At 33.9% G+C, this 17301-nt stretch overlaps 1 protein-coding gene and 1 long non-coding RNA gene across 2 annotated transcripts; both read right to left on the bottom strand.

Moving 5' to 3' along the window:
• Positions 1-6362: 6362 nt before the first annotated feature.
• LOC145955691 (uncharacterized) lies at positions 6363-9664 on the bottom strand. The gene is made up of 2 exons (XR_014432353.1): positions 7890-9664; positions 6363-7804 (listed from the first exon to the last, which is right to left on the bottom strand). It is a non-coding gene; the product is annotated as an uncharacterized LOC145955691 (long non-coding RNA).
• A 1495-nt stretch (positions 9665-11159) lies between these two features.
• Positions 11160-12956, bottom strand: LOC109818828 (pentatricopeptide repeat-containing protein At1g71460, chloroplastic). Its single transcript, XM_020384356.3, has one exon. The coding sequence runs from the start codon at positions 12845-12847 to the stop codon at positions 11411-11413; it is 1437 nt and encodes a 478-aa protein (XP_020239945.1). The 5' UTR covers positions 12848-12956; the 3' UTR covers positions 11160-11410.
• Positions 12957-17301: the final 4345 nt, after the last annotated feature.

The following is a 17301-nucleotide window of genomic DNA, read 5'->3' on the forward strand; positions in this document are numbered from 1 at the left end:
TTATATGTTATTGTATATTTACACTCTAGCGTAGCTAGCTCTTATTCTATTAAGTTTGTAGATGGATCTTCTAAAAGAATATTCTTTTAAAGCATATAAGATTACTATTAAGTCAAAAGACGATCTTACATTCCTCAAGTTTTAATGATAACAAATAAAAGATTTTCTTTAAATAAAATGAATTATCTACAAGATATTCTATATCAGACAAAGTGTAAAATATATATATATATATATATATATATATATATATCATCTGTAAAATGATGAAAATTAGACGAAACATACAGTCTATCTCATTATGCATTAAATGTATACATTTACGTGAGACTAACAATAAATTTCATTAAATGATTTATTCCTTAACAGATCTAACAAGAAAAAAGTGTTGGAACTCTCAAAATCTGTTAAAGAAGGAAAAATCAAGTTATCCATCAGAAGCAAAAGGCAAGGCCATGGAAATCCTAAAAAAACATAAAAAGGCTTTGCAAAAACTGCTCTACGTTGAATTCAACTGCTTTACACTGACATTACTTATGCTATGCTTATTTTAGAAAGAAATGATAATAAGTAGTCTACTAGATCAGATAAGAGAGATACACCTTACTGAAAAGCATTAAATACTCGCATTAAATAAAGCAATAGTAATCTCTAGGATCAATAGTAAAGATAGACGAAACAACTCATGAAGCAACTTGTGAGTTTAACTCAAATTGCCACAACAATCATCTTCTCTGAAGCTACTATATAAGGATCAAGCCTTCAAGAAAGATATAGAGTGTCAAACTACAAATAAACAAAAAGCAGAAACTTTCATACAAAGAAACACTTAATGTAAACTCTCTATATATATAATTCTTTGTAGATTATTTGTGTTTTCATTGTTGGTTACAACATTTCTAGAAGAGACGAAACAACCTTGTAATCCTCTATAACCTTTATTGTAAGGGTTGAGCCTAAAGAAGCTTGTTTGAAAGAATACTTAGTGTTTAGCCTGAAGAAGTTTGTTTGAAAGAATACTTAATGTTGAGCCTAAAGAAGCTTGTTTGAAAGAATACTTTATGCTAAGCCTAAAAAGGCTTTTTGTTCAAAGAATACTTGGGTAATTGCTTGAAGAGGCAAGTCAAAGACTACTTAGGATTGAGCCAGAAGTGACTTGGTAAAAGAATACTTGTAACTTTGTTGAAAGTTAGTGAAACTCAATTTGGTTGGATTGAGAACTGGACGTAGTCTTAGTGGTTGAGACAAACCAGTATAAAAATCTTAGTATTTCATCTATCTCTTCTGCAACGCTTTGTCTGATAAGTTATTTTCTTTTCATTGCCCAAACTTGTGAGTTTTTGATACACACTATTCAACCATCCTTCTAGTGTGTGTCTTTTCTCCACAATTACCATTTGATAAGAATGGACTCGGGTTTGAGAAGGCGAAGTCAGAAACATCTTTCTCTAAACCTAAGACTATTCTCAGCAACATCTATGGTAAAAACAATCATCACTCTAGCAAATGTAATGTATAGAAGAAGTAAAGAAGGGTACTAATAGAAAAAGGACCCAAAAAAATTTGGGTACCAAAGTCTCAAATAGTTTATGTTATAGATATCCTTAGTGGGAAAAATGAAGGATTAACACTAGCAATTAAACAGTGGTTGCTCATTACACACAACAAAAGAAAAGTCTATGTTCCTAGACCTTCAACCTCATGAAGCGACAATCTCATTCAAAGGCAATGGTAAAGAAAAGATAAGAGGTATAGGTAAGATTCATAAGAACTATATGCCCACTGTCAAAAATATGTTAAACCTTGAAAGATTAAAGTATAATATGCTTAACATAAGCCAATTTTGTGATAGCAAATATATTGTACCTTTTGATAAAGACTCATGTATATTTAAACAAAATGATGACATTGTTCTTTTTACTACTTATAGAAAGAATAATCTCTATGAAATTAATCTAGGTGATCTAGGCAAAAAAAGTGACATATTTAGATTTTAGAGATGATGAAAGATGAATTTGGTATAAAAAGACTAGGCACATAAATCTAAAACATATCTCTAAACTAAACAAGAAAGGTTTTGTAAGGGGATTGCCTAATATTTCTTGGAAAACATAGCTTCTTTGTGAAACTTGTCAAAAAAGGAAACTAATTAAAATCTCTTTCAAATCTAAAAGGACTATTTCCACTTCACAACCTTTGGAACTATTATATATAGATTTATTTGGTCCAATTAGGAGTCTTAGTCTGAGAGGTAAAAAGTATGAATTTGTCATTGTAGATGACTATTCTAGATACACATGAGTATATTTCCTAGTTCATAAACATGAGTCTTTTAATGTCTTTGAGATATTTTGTAAAAGGGTTCAAAATGAAAAAGGTTTTTGCATTAGAAGTGATCATGGAACTAGGTTTGAAAACTCATTTTTTAAATTGCTTTACAAAAAGAATGATATCTTTTACAACTTCACTTCATCGAAAACATCTCAACAAAATGAAGTAGTTGAAAGAAAGAATTAAACTTCACAAGAAATGGCTAGTACTTTTCTTTGTAAAAACTCTTTGCCAAAACACTTATAGGTAGAAATAGTAAATACAACTTGCTATATCCAAAACAAAATATTGGTAAGACCACTATTAAATAAGACTTCTTAAGAATTGTGGAAAGGAAGAAGACTCAACATATCTGTTGCGGGTTGCATCAATTGTCCCGTGGCGGAGGCTAGGTGGGCCAAGTCACTGTCGAATCATGGCGCTTGGGCTGCTGCACTCTTAAGTAAAAAGAGTTGCGCCCTGACTATAAGCTATAGCTTTTGGCCTAGTGGTAAGCGCTCGATCCAACAATTGGTATCATAGCCAAGGTCATGAGTTCGATACCCAGCAGGGCAATTGTTGAGGGGAAGATTGTTGCAGGTTGCATCAATTGTCCCGTGGCGGAGGCTAGGTGGGCCAAGTCACTGTCGAATCATGGCGCTTGGGCTGCTGCGTTCTTAAGTAAAAAGAGTTGCGCCCTGACTATAAGCTATAGCTTTTGGCCTAGTGGTAAGCGCTCGATCCAACAATATCATATTTTCATCCTTTTGGATGTGAATACTATACCCTCAATATTAAGGATCAACTTGGAAAGTTTGATTCCAAAGTAGACAAGGATATTTTTCTTGGATATTCTAATACATCAAAGACATACATAGTCTTTAACTCTGAAACCTCTATTGTTGAAGAATCAATTCATGTCAAATTTAATGATGCCTTAATAATTGATAGGAAACTATTAGAGTTAGAAGAGGAATTTGCATATTGAACCTGAAAAGGTTGTTGAAATAGACACAAATGAGAAGACAATTGCTTAGATTGAAGGGCAAATGAATCAGTTTGACGATGGATCCAAATCTTAGAGAGATAAAAAGTTTGTCAATTATCATCTTTCAGACCAAATATTGGGAGATAGGACTGAAAGATTAAGAGCAAAGTCTACATTCAAAGACAATACCTTTTATGCTTTGGTCTCATAAATTAAGCTAAAAAGAATAGACAAAGCTCTTAAAGATGATGATGGATTCTAGCTATGTAAGAAGAACTTCATCAGTTTGAGAGAAATGATGTTTGGACTCTTATTCCAATGTCTAAACATCAAAGTATTATTGGAACTATATGGGTCTTCATAAGTAAGCTAGATGAGAAGGTTAAAGTGGTAAGGAATAAAGCTAAATCAGTAGCTCAAGCTATAATAAGTAAAAATGTATAGATTTCACTGAAACCTTTGCACCTATTGCTAGACTTGAAGCTATTAAAATTATGTTAGTTTTTGCAAATCATAAAGACATTAAAAATTTTCAAATAGACATAAAGAACACCCTTTTAAATGGGATTATTGAAGAAGTCTATGTAAGACAACCTCCAGGTTTTGAAAATTCATTCTTGAAAGATCATGTTTTCAAACTCAAAAAGGCACTTTATGATCTGAAGTAGACTCCTAAAGCTTCGTATGAAAGATTAAGCAATTTCTTAATTAATAATGACTTTATGAGAGACAAAGTTGACACAACTCCTTTTAGATAAAATGTTCAACATAGATTTTATAGTAATTCAAATTTATATTGGTGATATTATCTTGGTGCTACTAATAAATCTATTTATGAGGATTTTTCCAAGTTTATGCAAACAAAGTTCGAAATGAGTATGATCGGTGAACTAATTATTTTTGGAACTATAGATCAAGCAAGCGAATGAAGGCATATTCATTCATCAACAAAAATATACAAAAGATATATACAAACGATCAACAAAGATATGATTGGTTCACTTCTATATCTTATTGTTAGTAGACCCAACATCATATACAATATGTGTTTATGTGCATGTTTTCAATTTGATCCAGGAGTATCTCATTTTAAAGTAGTAAAACATATTTTCAGATATCTTACTAGAATAACTAACCTAAGTTTGTTTTATGAGAAAAACAAAGACTTTAGGTTAGTAGGATACTGTGATGTAGAGTATGTTGGGGACAGAGTAGAAAGGAAAATCACAAGTGAATGATGTCATTTTTTGGATCATTGTTTCATTTCTTGAGCAAGCAAAAAGTAGAACGACATAACATTCTCCACTATAGAAGCCTAATATATCTTTGTTGCTAGTTCTTCACAACTATTATAGGTGAAATACCAATTAGAAGTCTATTCCAATCTTAAGCATAATATACCTATATATTGTGATAATATTAATGTTATCAATATGTTTAAAAATCCCATATAATATTCTAAAACTAAGCACATTGAGTTAAGATATCACTTCATTCGAGATTATGTATAACTAGGAATTTTTGACAAAATTTATTAATACTGATCATCAATGTGTTGATATATTTAATAAAGTTTTGGCTAAAAAATGCTTTACATTCATTAGAATTCATCTTAATTTGAAATGTATCTCAGACTCAAACTAAGTATCATGATTATATCATGTTAAATATGTTTCATCTTATATGCATCATCTGTCATACATTATCTTAAGCTGACTTATGTATGTTCCATCTTTCATTTCATTGATCTATCATGAATATTATTTTATTATTATATTCATAATAATGTATCATTTTCCATTTGAAAAGGTATTTCTTGCATTTAATATTTATTAATGATTACAAAAAGGGTTTTGGATAAAGCATGTGTGGACTAATGAGACAATTAAAGCCGTTGTCGAATCAAAATCTAGTGACTTGTCTTTTTTTTTTCACGTCCCTTCACCTTACCAACCTCGTATACAAAATTCGTTTTCCTTCTCTTTTCTTTTTTTTAATAAGGCTCCAAGTTGGACTCAAGAGTTCAACTTAAAGACTTCTATCTTATCAACCATCCATTCTCTTTTTATTTTATTTATTAAAAAATCTTTTATTTATATTATAAATTCAATTAATAAATTAATTAAGTGCATAATATAAACATTATTTAAATTATTTATTTTATTTTTATTTTAAAAATCAAGATGTTACATGTACGAAACAATTTTCAAAATAGAGTTGTTAAAACGAGTTATGTGTGCTAGCCCATCAAGCCAAACATGAAAAATGAGATGATCTAATCCACCCAACTTTTATATGAACATTTTTTTTTTTATTAGTTTGGTCGAGTTATGTTAGACTACTTAATTTTTTTAATTAATTTACATAATTTTAAAAATACCAAGTCAAAATAAACTTTATTTTTCAAACTTAATTTTTAAGCTTAATAATCTCTTAAATTTTGGGTATATAATTTATTGTCCTTCATTTAAATTTTTTATTTTTAATCCTTTTAATTACAAAAAATATTGTTTTGTTCTCTCTAATTTAAAATTTGTGCTTAAGTTTTCAAAATATCAAAAATTATTATTTTGATATCTATCAATTTGTCACATTCAAATATAATAATTAAAATAATATATTTTGAAATCATAAGAATTAAAGAAAAATAGATTTTAAATTTGAAGGAACAAAATAACTTTTGCTGCTTTAAGGATTAAAATCATAAGTTTCAAAATTTGGAGAAGAAATATATCTATGCTTCAAATTTAAAATATTTAATCCTAATTTTCACTTGTCTAATTCATCACATTAAATTAACCTATAGTATATTTAAATAAGTTTATCTAAGAATATTAAAAAAAAATTGAAATAAAATTTCAGAGAAATTAACCAAAGAAAACTTCTACAAATTAATCAACACTTATATATATATAAATTATTTCATTTTTTTTCTTTTAATTTTTTTACTTACTTGTAAACAAGTTTATTCAACTTCCTCCTAATTTTTTAGGGTATAAAAAAAAATAGTCCGGCCCGCATGAGAGTCTAGTATAGTCTATAGAGGTAGATGTGGAAGTGATAAAGCTCCACTATCCCCAATTTCTTAAAGGCGTGCACCCACCGAAAGCTCCGCGTTTCTGCTCTGGTGCTTCAAAATGGATTTTGTTGTTCTGTGCTTGATAGTGCTGGTTAGTGCGCAACTATTCTACCACTTCTACAGCCTCATCAACATCTTCGTCACTCGTTACAACCGCGACCACCCTCCTCCTCCTCCTCCTCCTCCGGCTAAATCCCCCGATCAAGACGCACCCTCCTCTAAGGACTCCTGAAGACAACACACACCCTTTTGGGTTTCGGTGCTTCAAAAGTGGGATCCTGGGGGGTTTTGGTTCTTATATTTGCTTTCTAATGTTTACCTACCCACTGTATCGTCTTTCTTAATTTACGCGCATCTTTTGTTTTTTGAGATCCAAATTTGTGTCTTTGTGGGATTCTGCTTCTGAGTCATGCTATGCTATGTTCATAATAAAGTTCCTGCTTTCTGTTACGCATTTCATAGTTTATATATAGTCTTGCCCTAGGATAGTAAAGTCCTCTACAGTGCCGGGGAAAACCCTAACTTGCAAGCCGTTAACTTCTTTTTTTTCTTTTTTCTTACGGCGATTTTCTGAAAGATTGTTTTGTCTTAAATCTTGGCCCTTAAAAATATTCAATAATCTCTGGTAATATATTTTTACAAATATTCAAGGACTAATTTGAAAAAAAAAAAATTATACTCGAGATTATGAAAGTTATGTTCTTCTATTGTTTCAAAATGAGCGATATTCTTATATTTTAATGTAAATTTTTTTAATAAATTCTTAAACAAATAAACTCTTAGGAGTGGGGCATAGCGAGTACTCCTCATAATTAGTATTCGAACCTCACCTTCCCCCGAGAACTATCCTCACAAGCATGGAACGAAAAAGTGGGTCTCCAATTCGTGACCGTCATTTTCGTTGCAGTAATGAAAAGTAAGCGAGTTTTCCGATTCTCACCTGTAGCAGACAAATTTTGTAGCTGCAGATAAAGGATGGAACATTATATAACCATTAGAGCAGCTACAAAACATATCATCTTTTATGAATCATCTCAGTTCTCATCAGTATAAATCTTAAGAAACTTCACCATTAAGTATAATCAACGTCCCTTTTGCAAGAGCTAACACTTAGAAAACTCCACTGTTATTTCGAAACCAATGAGACTTGGAAAACCAATCCGAATTAGTTAAATGCTTAACAGCACTGAGAAGTCCATCCAAAAAAACAAAAATCAGCAGTCAGCATCTGGCATCCTCAGCATGAAAATGCCATGCCATCAAAATATACAACCTGAAGGTCCCAAATTTCAACCAAAATTATGTAAAAAGAAACGGAGTGTGCAGAGAGAGATAATCACCAGGTGGCAATTTCCTTGGGAGAAGCTATGGAGACCTCTTTTGTCAGAAGAATCGTTGGTTTTAAGGACACAACTTCTGGACAGTCTCTGCAACAAAGCAAAACAATGAGATCAGACCACAGGAGGATGAGAAAATGAAGGAGTACGCAGTATTTGAAGAAGCATAAGGTACCCGATGCATAATTGAGACTAAGGAGGCCATGGAAGATTGCAGAGGCAGAACCATCAGAAAAAGATAGAACCTAAAGGCAAACCACAGCAGGCTTGGGAGGAGAGAAAGAGGGTTTTCAGAAGCCAGATTCAAAATATTTATGGATTCAGAGAGAAAATAGCCAGTAACAAAAGAAGCAGGTCACCGGGTGTAGCCTCATTCATGAAAGAAGTTCTTTACTCAGAGCGAGTATGATGCTATGAAATCCTCGCTTATGGAAAAGAGGATAGGAGGGATTCAAGTACTCTCTGCATTTGAATCATTGTTTACTAGCTGGGTTCCGCAATTTGTTTCCAAACAAAGTAATTAAAGAGAGATTCAATGTTATATGCCACTGTTTCCCGAGTTCTTGTTGTCCAAATTTCTTTGATATCAAAAGGCATTAGCCAATACAAGTTCAAGCTTCATTTTGAAATTCCGTAGAAAGTAATCCCTTGTACCATTTTTTCTTGTACTCATCCTTACTTTCTAGTTTCTACCATATTTCTCCTTGTCATACTTGTTCTTCTTTATTGACAGTTAGAATTGGCCTATGTTAATTTCTTTTATCATAATCCTTTTAATAAAATCAATGTGGAAAATATACTATTCCTTCAAAAGTAAACCCATAATATTTTCACAAAGAGATCGGACCACCTATATAAGTTCACAATATATAGTGCCTTCGAAATACGGATCAATCTAAACAAAAGGCTGTGTTCTCTTTAGCCAAAAATTTGGTCTATATAATGTCTCAGACAGCATTAAGATTGGCCAATAAACAAGGCATGCAATGATTGGAAAATAGAACCAAAAGCAAATTTCAATCAAGGCAAAACAATCACGTGCATTCATGTAAACAGAGAATGAAAGGCAGTTATAACTTTTTAGCATATGAACAAGGCAGATTTCACACTGGCCCCAAAAGGAGACCCTCGAAGCCATGTTGATATTCAAATTTCATACTCCAACAGTATTGATATAGATCCATTCACAAAATTTCCTTCTTGGCACCTTATCAAACAGAAAATGTAATAAGCACACCAAAAGAATGATGAAAGCCTTGTAACAATACTTAAAATCTCAAAATAATCCAAAATGCACATAAGCAAAAATAAAACACCTATATTGGACTCCTCACATCAGGTATCACGCATATTGAGTATCCATGAACCATCATCACAAGCAACAGCTTTTATAAAGCATACAAAGATTATGCCAGAAATATTTGATCTCATACGGTCATGGGCATTTGACAAGTGGGAATGATAGCTGATAAAAACAAATAAGAAAGATGATACAGATCAAGATTATTGCAGCAATGAGTTAAGAACACAAAAAACAACAAAGAAAATTAGAGTTAAAAAAAATGTAGTCAAGTTCGTGTTATAGAACATGTGCTCTAGGTGAATACAGCAAAATTTAGTCAAATTAAGAGTTAAAAAAATATAGAACATGTTATAGATTATAGAACACTTGTTGTCTCCAGATGAGTTGATCAAAATTATGAGTAGATAAAAAAAAACTAGGCGTCTGTTTGGAATAACAGAAACAGAGTGGAAAGAAAGTAGACAGACAGAAAAGAAAGCATAATTAAATTTTTCCATTGTTTAACGAGTCTAAGAAAGAAAGAAACATGAAAACGTAAGTGGGATCCAGCATTTTTTCAATCTTTCCATTTTGGACGGAAAGAGGCATGAAAAGCGATTTGTTGCGGTAAAAATACTAAATTATCCTTATCCTTATATACTTCTTTTTTAATCAGGAATATTTATGTCATTATATATATATATATATATATATACATATATATATATATATATATTTCTATAGTATTACCTTTTTATGACATCATATCAAGGGATCTGATCCTAAAGAAGTCATGAGAAGTGAATTAGGTTTAAAGGAAGAAAGTTCAACCTTTTTTTGAGCTTTAGATTACTTTTTAGTAACTTACTTTCTCTTTTTTGTAAATATTTTCCTTATAAATATTTTCTTAATTTTGACCTTGTGATTTTGAGTCAAGTAATGTAGGAATTTATTTCCTTATAATTTCTATTTTTAAGGTGTACTTAGTGTTTTGGGAGGGGTGTAACTAAAAAAAGAGTTTTGGATTTATTGGGCTTGAATGGTTCATGAGAGTATTTCTTGGATGCATAGCTTTTGAAGTTGACATCCACTTATATGAGAATCAAGTGATGGACATCCACTTGTGAGAAAACTAAGTGGTTAGATGTCAACATCAAAGGGGGACAAGATGTCTCATGATCTATTCAAGACTCCAACAACTCACATGGTCTTGTCTAATCACACCTTTAATATCTTGTCATGTAACAAGCTCCCATTTAATTCTTTTAATTTTATGATAATGACATTTTTAGGAGAAAATTCAAATTCCAAAATATAACTAAAGTTAGTTAGCTTGAATACAAGTTAACCTAACCTTAACTACACTTAATCATGATTAGTCAAACTTGTACCACAAGCTTCCAAACTCTTTATATACCTTTTCCCTCCTTGTAATTCACTTTTGAGCTATTGAGAATAAAATTCAGATTTGTTCTTTCTATAAGTCTTAGTTCTCTCTCTCTTGGAGAAATTCTCTCCTTATGAACTTTTATTAAGAAATTTTTCCTTATGTCAAGTTCTTCACTTTTTTTTGCTTATATTCCTTGAAGTGGTGCACCTATCTTCTATTCTCCTCCACTATTTGCAGGTTTCTTTGGAGTATAAAAATCCATGGAAGAAGATTTGAGAGCACCTACAAACTAGTTGAAGAAATCCACAATCATCTCCAAACTAGTTTCATCACTTTTACACAACTAAACAAGAGGAAAGATTTTTTTTTTATCTTTTTTCCTTTCAGTTTCTTCCCTGCCAAACAACATAACATTTATCCCAATTTAGAAATTCGACCAAATAAACAGGAAATTTGAATTCGTTATTTTGGATAATGAAATATCTTACCAAAATACTTTTGAAAATTTTCAAATGGCTGTTATGTATCCAAACAAATTCTGAAGGGGTTTAAATCTTCTAAAAAATTACATTCCCTCACTTTTCTTCAAAGATAGCTAAGGATTTTTTGTAATAAACTCCTCTCCTAGGAATATTAGTGAAGCTTAAGGCCAACTACATTATTTATCAGCATACTTTTCACTTTTTAGTTATAAATTCCTCTCCTAGGATATTGCATCAATCCATTATGCTTCTTCCAGCCAAGTCTATCATTAAATATTGGCAAATGGCAACTAAAAAAGTAAACTTGCTTCTGGCAAACCAAACCATTTAAGAAATTGTATGTTCAATTCAAGCAACTTTACAGCTTTGATACAGTTAGACACTATACTTACAACTCAAGGATCCTTAACTGAAAGTTATATGTTTGCTCAATGTCACCTTGAACAGCTACTGGTAACTCGTCAATAAACATTGGTTAAGAATGTTAACAATCTATAAAACATTCATAGCAGAAAGAGAGTCCTATTGCCTCTGGCTCTCTGCTATAAGGAAGAACTCATTTCCACAAATCTTTGAGCCTCATCTAGTTTACCATAGCGGGTAAGAAGTCGAATCATTATAGTGCAGTGTTCCTTGGATGCTTCAATTTTAAATCTCGACATCAAATCGAAGATCCTAAAAGCATCTTCAACAAATCCAGCTCTATCACAAATTGATAAAACAGCTTCAAAAGTGAAGCGGTTTGGAGAGCAACCATTTGAAATCATGTCATCAAAAAGGTCCACAGCCTCTTGATACCATTCTTTATACCCATAAGCCCTTATAAGAGCACTCCATGTCATCGAACCTTTAACAGGAATCGCACTAAACAACAACTTTGCCTTATCAACATCTCCACAAATCCCATACATATCAATCAGTTCTGCAGCAACATAATGGACTACCACAAAACCCCTCTTCAATACCTGTCCATGAACCTCCTTCCCAAGCCTTAAAACTTTCAGCTTGCCACAAACACGCAGCATCCTAGCCATGGTAACCGTATCCGGCCTATGCTCCGTCAACAGCATTGACCTCATCACACCAATTGCTTCACACAAACGCCCATTTTCAACACACGAATCAATCATGGCTGTCCACGAAACCACATTCCTCCGCGCCATTCCATCAAAAAGTCTCATGGAATACTCAATCACGCCACACTTGGAGTACAACACCATCAAAGACGAAACTATGGACACATTAGGCAGCAACCAATGCCTCAAAGCATAAGCATGAACCTCCTTCCCATGTCTCAAAGCCCTCAATTGTGCACAAATTGGAAGCAAAGAAGCAACCGCAACACCACCGGGCCTAAATCTCTTCAAACGAACAATATTCCTCATTGACACCTCAAGTCTTCCCGACATCAATCCAATCCAACAATCACCTTTCCTCTTCATCACACTATGCAAAATTCGGCTTCCAGAGCCAACATCGCCACACTTCAAATACATATCAATCAACGCCGATAGAACCGAAATTTCCTCGTGATACCAAATTCTCTTCACCACAAAACCATGAGCCTCTCTACCTAAATTTCGAGCACCAACCTCCCCAATAACATCAAGAATTACTGCCATCACAACCAAATTTGGACTTATTCCTTCCACTAACATCAACCTCACATGCTCCAAAACTTGCCAAGACATTCCATTGCGGGCGAAACCAGTAATAATAGCAGTCCACGCGTTAACGTCTCGTTTGGGAATTTCGTCGAACACTTTGCGCGCGAGCTCGAGCTTCCCGCGCTTGAAGTGGAAGCCGTTTGGGCGCGTATGGTGGGAAGGGCTGCAATCGAAACGCGGCGTTTTGGGGTGGGGCGGTAAGGGTGGAAGCGAGGGAGGCGCGTGGGGTTGTGGCGCGGAGAGTGAGCGATTGTGGCGCGTGACGGGGTTTGGAAGGAAGGAGCGAGGGTGAAGAGAGAGAGGGATTTGCATTTGGGTAGGAGATTTGAAAGATGGATGCGTCACCGTGTTCGCGGGAGGCGACGAGAATATTGTTGCGGTTTGGGGGAACTTTAAAGAGAGGAACAATGGCGGCAAGCCAAATAATTAAAAAAACATATAAAAAAAATAAAAGTAAGATAAATAATATTATTTTATTTAAATCTTTTATTTGAACATATTATATTGGCTAAATGCCTAATTTGATCTCTCATAATATTTAAAAATTTTAATTTAGTTTCACTTTAATTTTTGGTTTCAAATCAAATTTCACTTTCATATTATCATTGTATACATAATTTTTATTGTCTTTAACTTAAATTAACAATTAATTGCATGTCATTAACAAGTGGTTTGCATCTTAGCTCAGTCAAAATTGATTTGACAATGGGTAGAGGCAATGACTTAGTTAAAACACAAAAAATTGCATACACAGGGCCGCGAGAATCACGCCCATGAATCCAAATCACGGCCGTGATTCTCACGGAGGATGAAACTAAAAAAGAATAGGACTCACAGGGCCGCGAGAATCACGCCCGTGATTCCAAATCACAGTCGTGATTCTCTTGAAGATGAAACTCAAAATGAATAGGACTCACAGGGTCGCGAGAATCACGCCGGTGAATCTAAATCACGGTCGTGATTCTCTTGGCCAATAAAACACAACAAAGTTGCACTCATAGGGTTGCGAGAATCACGCCCATGATTCCATATCACGGCCATGATTCTCTCGGCTGACAGGAAACAAATAAAATCTTCTAATATGCTGCGAGAATCATGGGTGTGATTCTAAAACTCGCGTGTCACTAGTGGAAGGCTCCAAAGCGAACCTGTACATCTCATGGATCCTCTTCTACCAATCTCGCACCTGAGTTCGAAGACATGGAAGTCCTCGCTCTTCCGCCTCTACTATTTAGAGGCAATGAGCAACGGGATAGGTACGAAACTCTCAGTACCCGTTCAATTACCCCAACAACAACAACCTATTCCTGAGCAAGTACAACCTGAAGTACAGGAAAATGAGCCAGAGGAACAAGATTTCACCCCACAATCGCATCTACAGGTAGACAATGCTGATATCTTGTCAGCCATTCAGTGTATGGATCGTCGATTGCAAGAAATGGATGAACGACAACAACACTATAATTATATGGTGGACAGGATGTATAATTGGCACCTTCAGCATTATCTAGATGATTTCCCTCCTCAGTGATTTGTCTGAATCATATTGCTTTAGCACAACCAATTTATGTTATGAATTTTTGTTTTCAATCTTTGAACTTTATTAGTATTTGTATTTAACTTTTTTAACTTCTAAGACCATATGTACTCAAGTCTTTGAACATTTAGCGCCTAATATCTATCATTATTTGTTTGATTCCACGTTGTTGCACGGATACTTTTACTCTTGTATTGCTTTTATTGTTGAAATCTAACACTTTAATGTAAACATCACTCAATGATTGAATACTGTCATTAGTAATTGTTCATAATTCCATTACAATTAAAGAAACATTACATAAATATCTAACCATAACATCCCCAAACTTGTCATTACATAAAGAACACCGTATTTGCCTACTTCAAATAAAATACCTTTCTAATTTGAACCAAGTTGTTACAAATTACATACAGTAACCCCAAATTCAACAACAATAGAAAACCAACAACAATTATCAACAACTTCATCCACCATCTTATTGACTTCAGAGAACTTTGGAGATTATTCATCTTTCTCCTCTGTCTAGCTATCAACAAATCCCTTTCATCCACATATTCCTCTAAAGACCACTTGAAAAAGTTGCATCCTTGTTGTTTAGCATCACCAAACTACAAAATTTTTAACCAAAGTCACAAAACCCAAATAAGAAACTAGGGAAAAATAACATTAATTAACATACATAACATACCTTGTAATTTGGACAACCCCAAAATCTTTTACCAGCATTTGTAGACGTCATTGCTAATCGCCACACAATAACCTCCCCCAATAGCAACAAGGAACAAAAGGCCTACTACCTTTAAACGCACTTGAATTCGTTGAGTTCATTGGGCGCGAGTTGGATGACATTCGCAACATTTTCGTTGTAACACACAAAACCCTAAGTTCAAATCCCATAAATTGCAAGATGGGGACAAGAAAAACTAAACAAAAGAAGAAGAAGAAGAAGAAGAACAACAACAACAAGAGGAAAAACAAGAAGAGGAGGAGGAGGAGGAGGAGGAGGAGTGGGAGTAGGAGGGGGAAGACAACAACAACATACATATGAGAGCATTAAAGAAGAAGAAGAAAACCTTGCCACGTATGCATCTACCTAACATCCACGTCGTCCACATTTAACATCGTTTGTGGAGTTTGGGTGGAAGTCCCACATTGATGTATTTTTAAATTATTTGGGACTAAATTGAAAAAAAAAATTAAAGTAAGACCAAATTAAAATTTTTAAATATTATGAGGGACCAAATTAGGTATTTAGGCAATTATATTATAAAATTATAATTTTTTTCATATATAGACACACACACCACACACACACACACATACACATGCACACGCACACGCACACGCACACGTACACGCACACGCACCGCACACGCACACGCACACACACACACACAGACACACACACACACACACAGACACACACACAGACACACACACAGACACACACAGACACACACACACAGACACACACACACAGGCACACAGACACAGACACAGACACACACAGACACACAGACACAGGCACAGAGACACACACAGACACACAGACACACAGACACACAGACACAGACACACACACACAGACACACACACACACAGACACACACACACACACACAGAGACACACACACACACAGAGTAATTTTTATTAAGTATTACATCACTCAATAACTATATATTAAATATGAATTTTATAAATTCAACTGTTATATTGAAAGTTCTTTACAAAATTTGATACTTCATTCTTATAAAACAAGATTAACATAATATATACATTCCAAAATATAATAAAATATGAACACTTTGATTACCTTCAACTAATTTCAATTTTAACAGGATTTGATATAAACATATAAAGTGATATGAAGTTATAATTCAATGATTTAATTTACAAAATTCACATTTAATATAAGATTATTGAATAGTGTAATACTTAATAAAAGTTATATCGATGTCGTTTGAACCCTCCTTATATATATAGAGAAAGAGATAAAAAAGGAGAAAGAAAGAAAGAGAGAGGTCATATGTGGAGTACATATTAAGATTAATGTAATTAAGTAAATTCAATTATATATGTGTGTAAGTGGATGAATACAAACAAAATCTGCAAGACGTCATATGGAAGAGAAAAAAAACGTGAAGTTTTGTGTACTAGTTATGATCGAATACCCTTCGGCCTCAATGGTGACCGAACACCACGATGACCGAACACCCTTCCGACCCTCATCACTACCGGGACCCCAAATACCAAAACTGTTGAGTCAGACGAAGCAATCCCTAGTAGGGTTTTGAGTGAGACAAATATAATACATGTTGATTATTACTAACAAGTGTGTTAGCGTTTCAGAAAAAACATAAGTACAGGCAACATGAAGAAAAGAGCATGTGCAACTTCCCACACCATAACCAAGACAAAGGGTAAAAAACTATAAGGCATCAGATAAAGAGATCAAGCGAAGCCAAGCCCAGCACAAGAAGGAAAACAATGAAGCCTCAAACGATACAAGACCAAAGACAATGGATGAGGACACGATGAAGAATATGGAAAAGCGTCTGAAGTCCACAAAGATCACAAAAGACCTGTCAAGCACACCAAGACGAAAGCTAGTTAAGCAAACGATTAAAGCTCAAGCCATGCAAGAAGAATTCGTTCCGATACCAAAGAATAAAACAATCACTAGTACGAAATGGATGTACCGAAGCAAATTGGATGAGTCAGGAAATGTCACAAGGGATAAAGCAAGTGGTTCAGATAAAGTTCGAACAAACAGACAAAGATCAACCCAAGCACCAGATGATGAGAAGAAACATTCCAATACAAAATTAAAGATCTTCCACCGTTACAAAGATCAGACTAAAACAAATGATAGATGGAATACGACGTGTGCATCATCAAATAATAAATCCTGAATCAGAAGAAAAAGAGTCAAGACAAAGCAAAGCTTCAAGCATCAGTCGAATATGAGTGAAGAGAAAGCACAACACATAAGTCAAGATAAGAAAAGAAAGTATAAGGATGAAGTCTAATCCAAGATGTCGAAGATACGTAAATAAGGCGTCTACAAGTTGAAGATTAAAGTATCAAGAAAAAGGTTAAATCTAGAACAAGGCAAAAATGGGCTAAGCATACATAAAGTCTACACGAGCATTAGATGAAGCCAAATGGTCAATCAGACGGAGATGAGTCAAAGCAAGGCACACCATGAGGATCAAACAAACCAAG

This window comes from Cajanus cajan, chromosome 3 (assembly GCF_000230855.2).
Source record: "Cajanus cajan strain Asha chromosome 3, NIPB_CcT2T_4, whole genome shotgun sequence".
Lineage (NCBI taxonomy): Eukaryota > Viridiplantae > Streptophyta > Magnoliopsida > Fabales > Fabaceae > Cajanus > Cajanus cajan.

What these genes read in the sequence shown, in the direction of transcription:
- LOC109818828 (XM_020384356.3), bottom strand. Translation starts at nt 12,847, where the DNA reads ATGCAAATCCCTCTCTCTCTTCACCCTCGCTCCTTCCTTCCAAACCCC.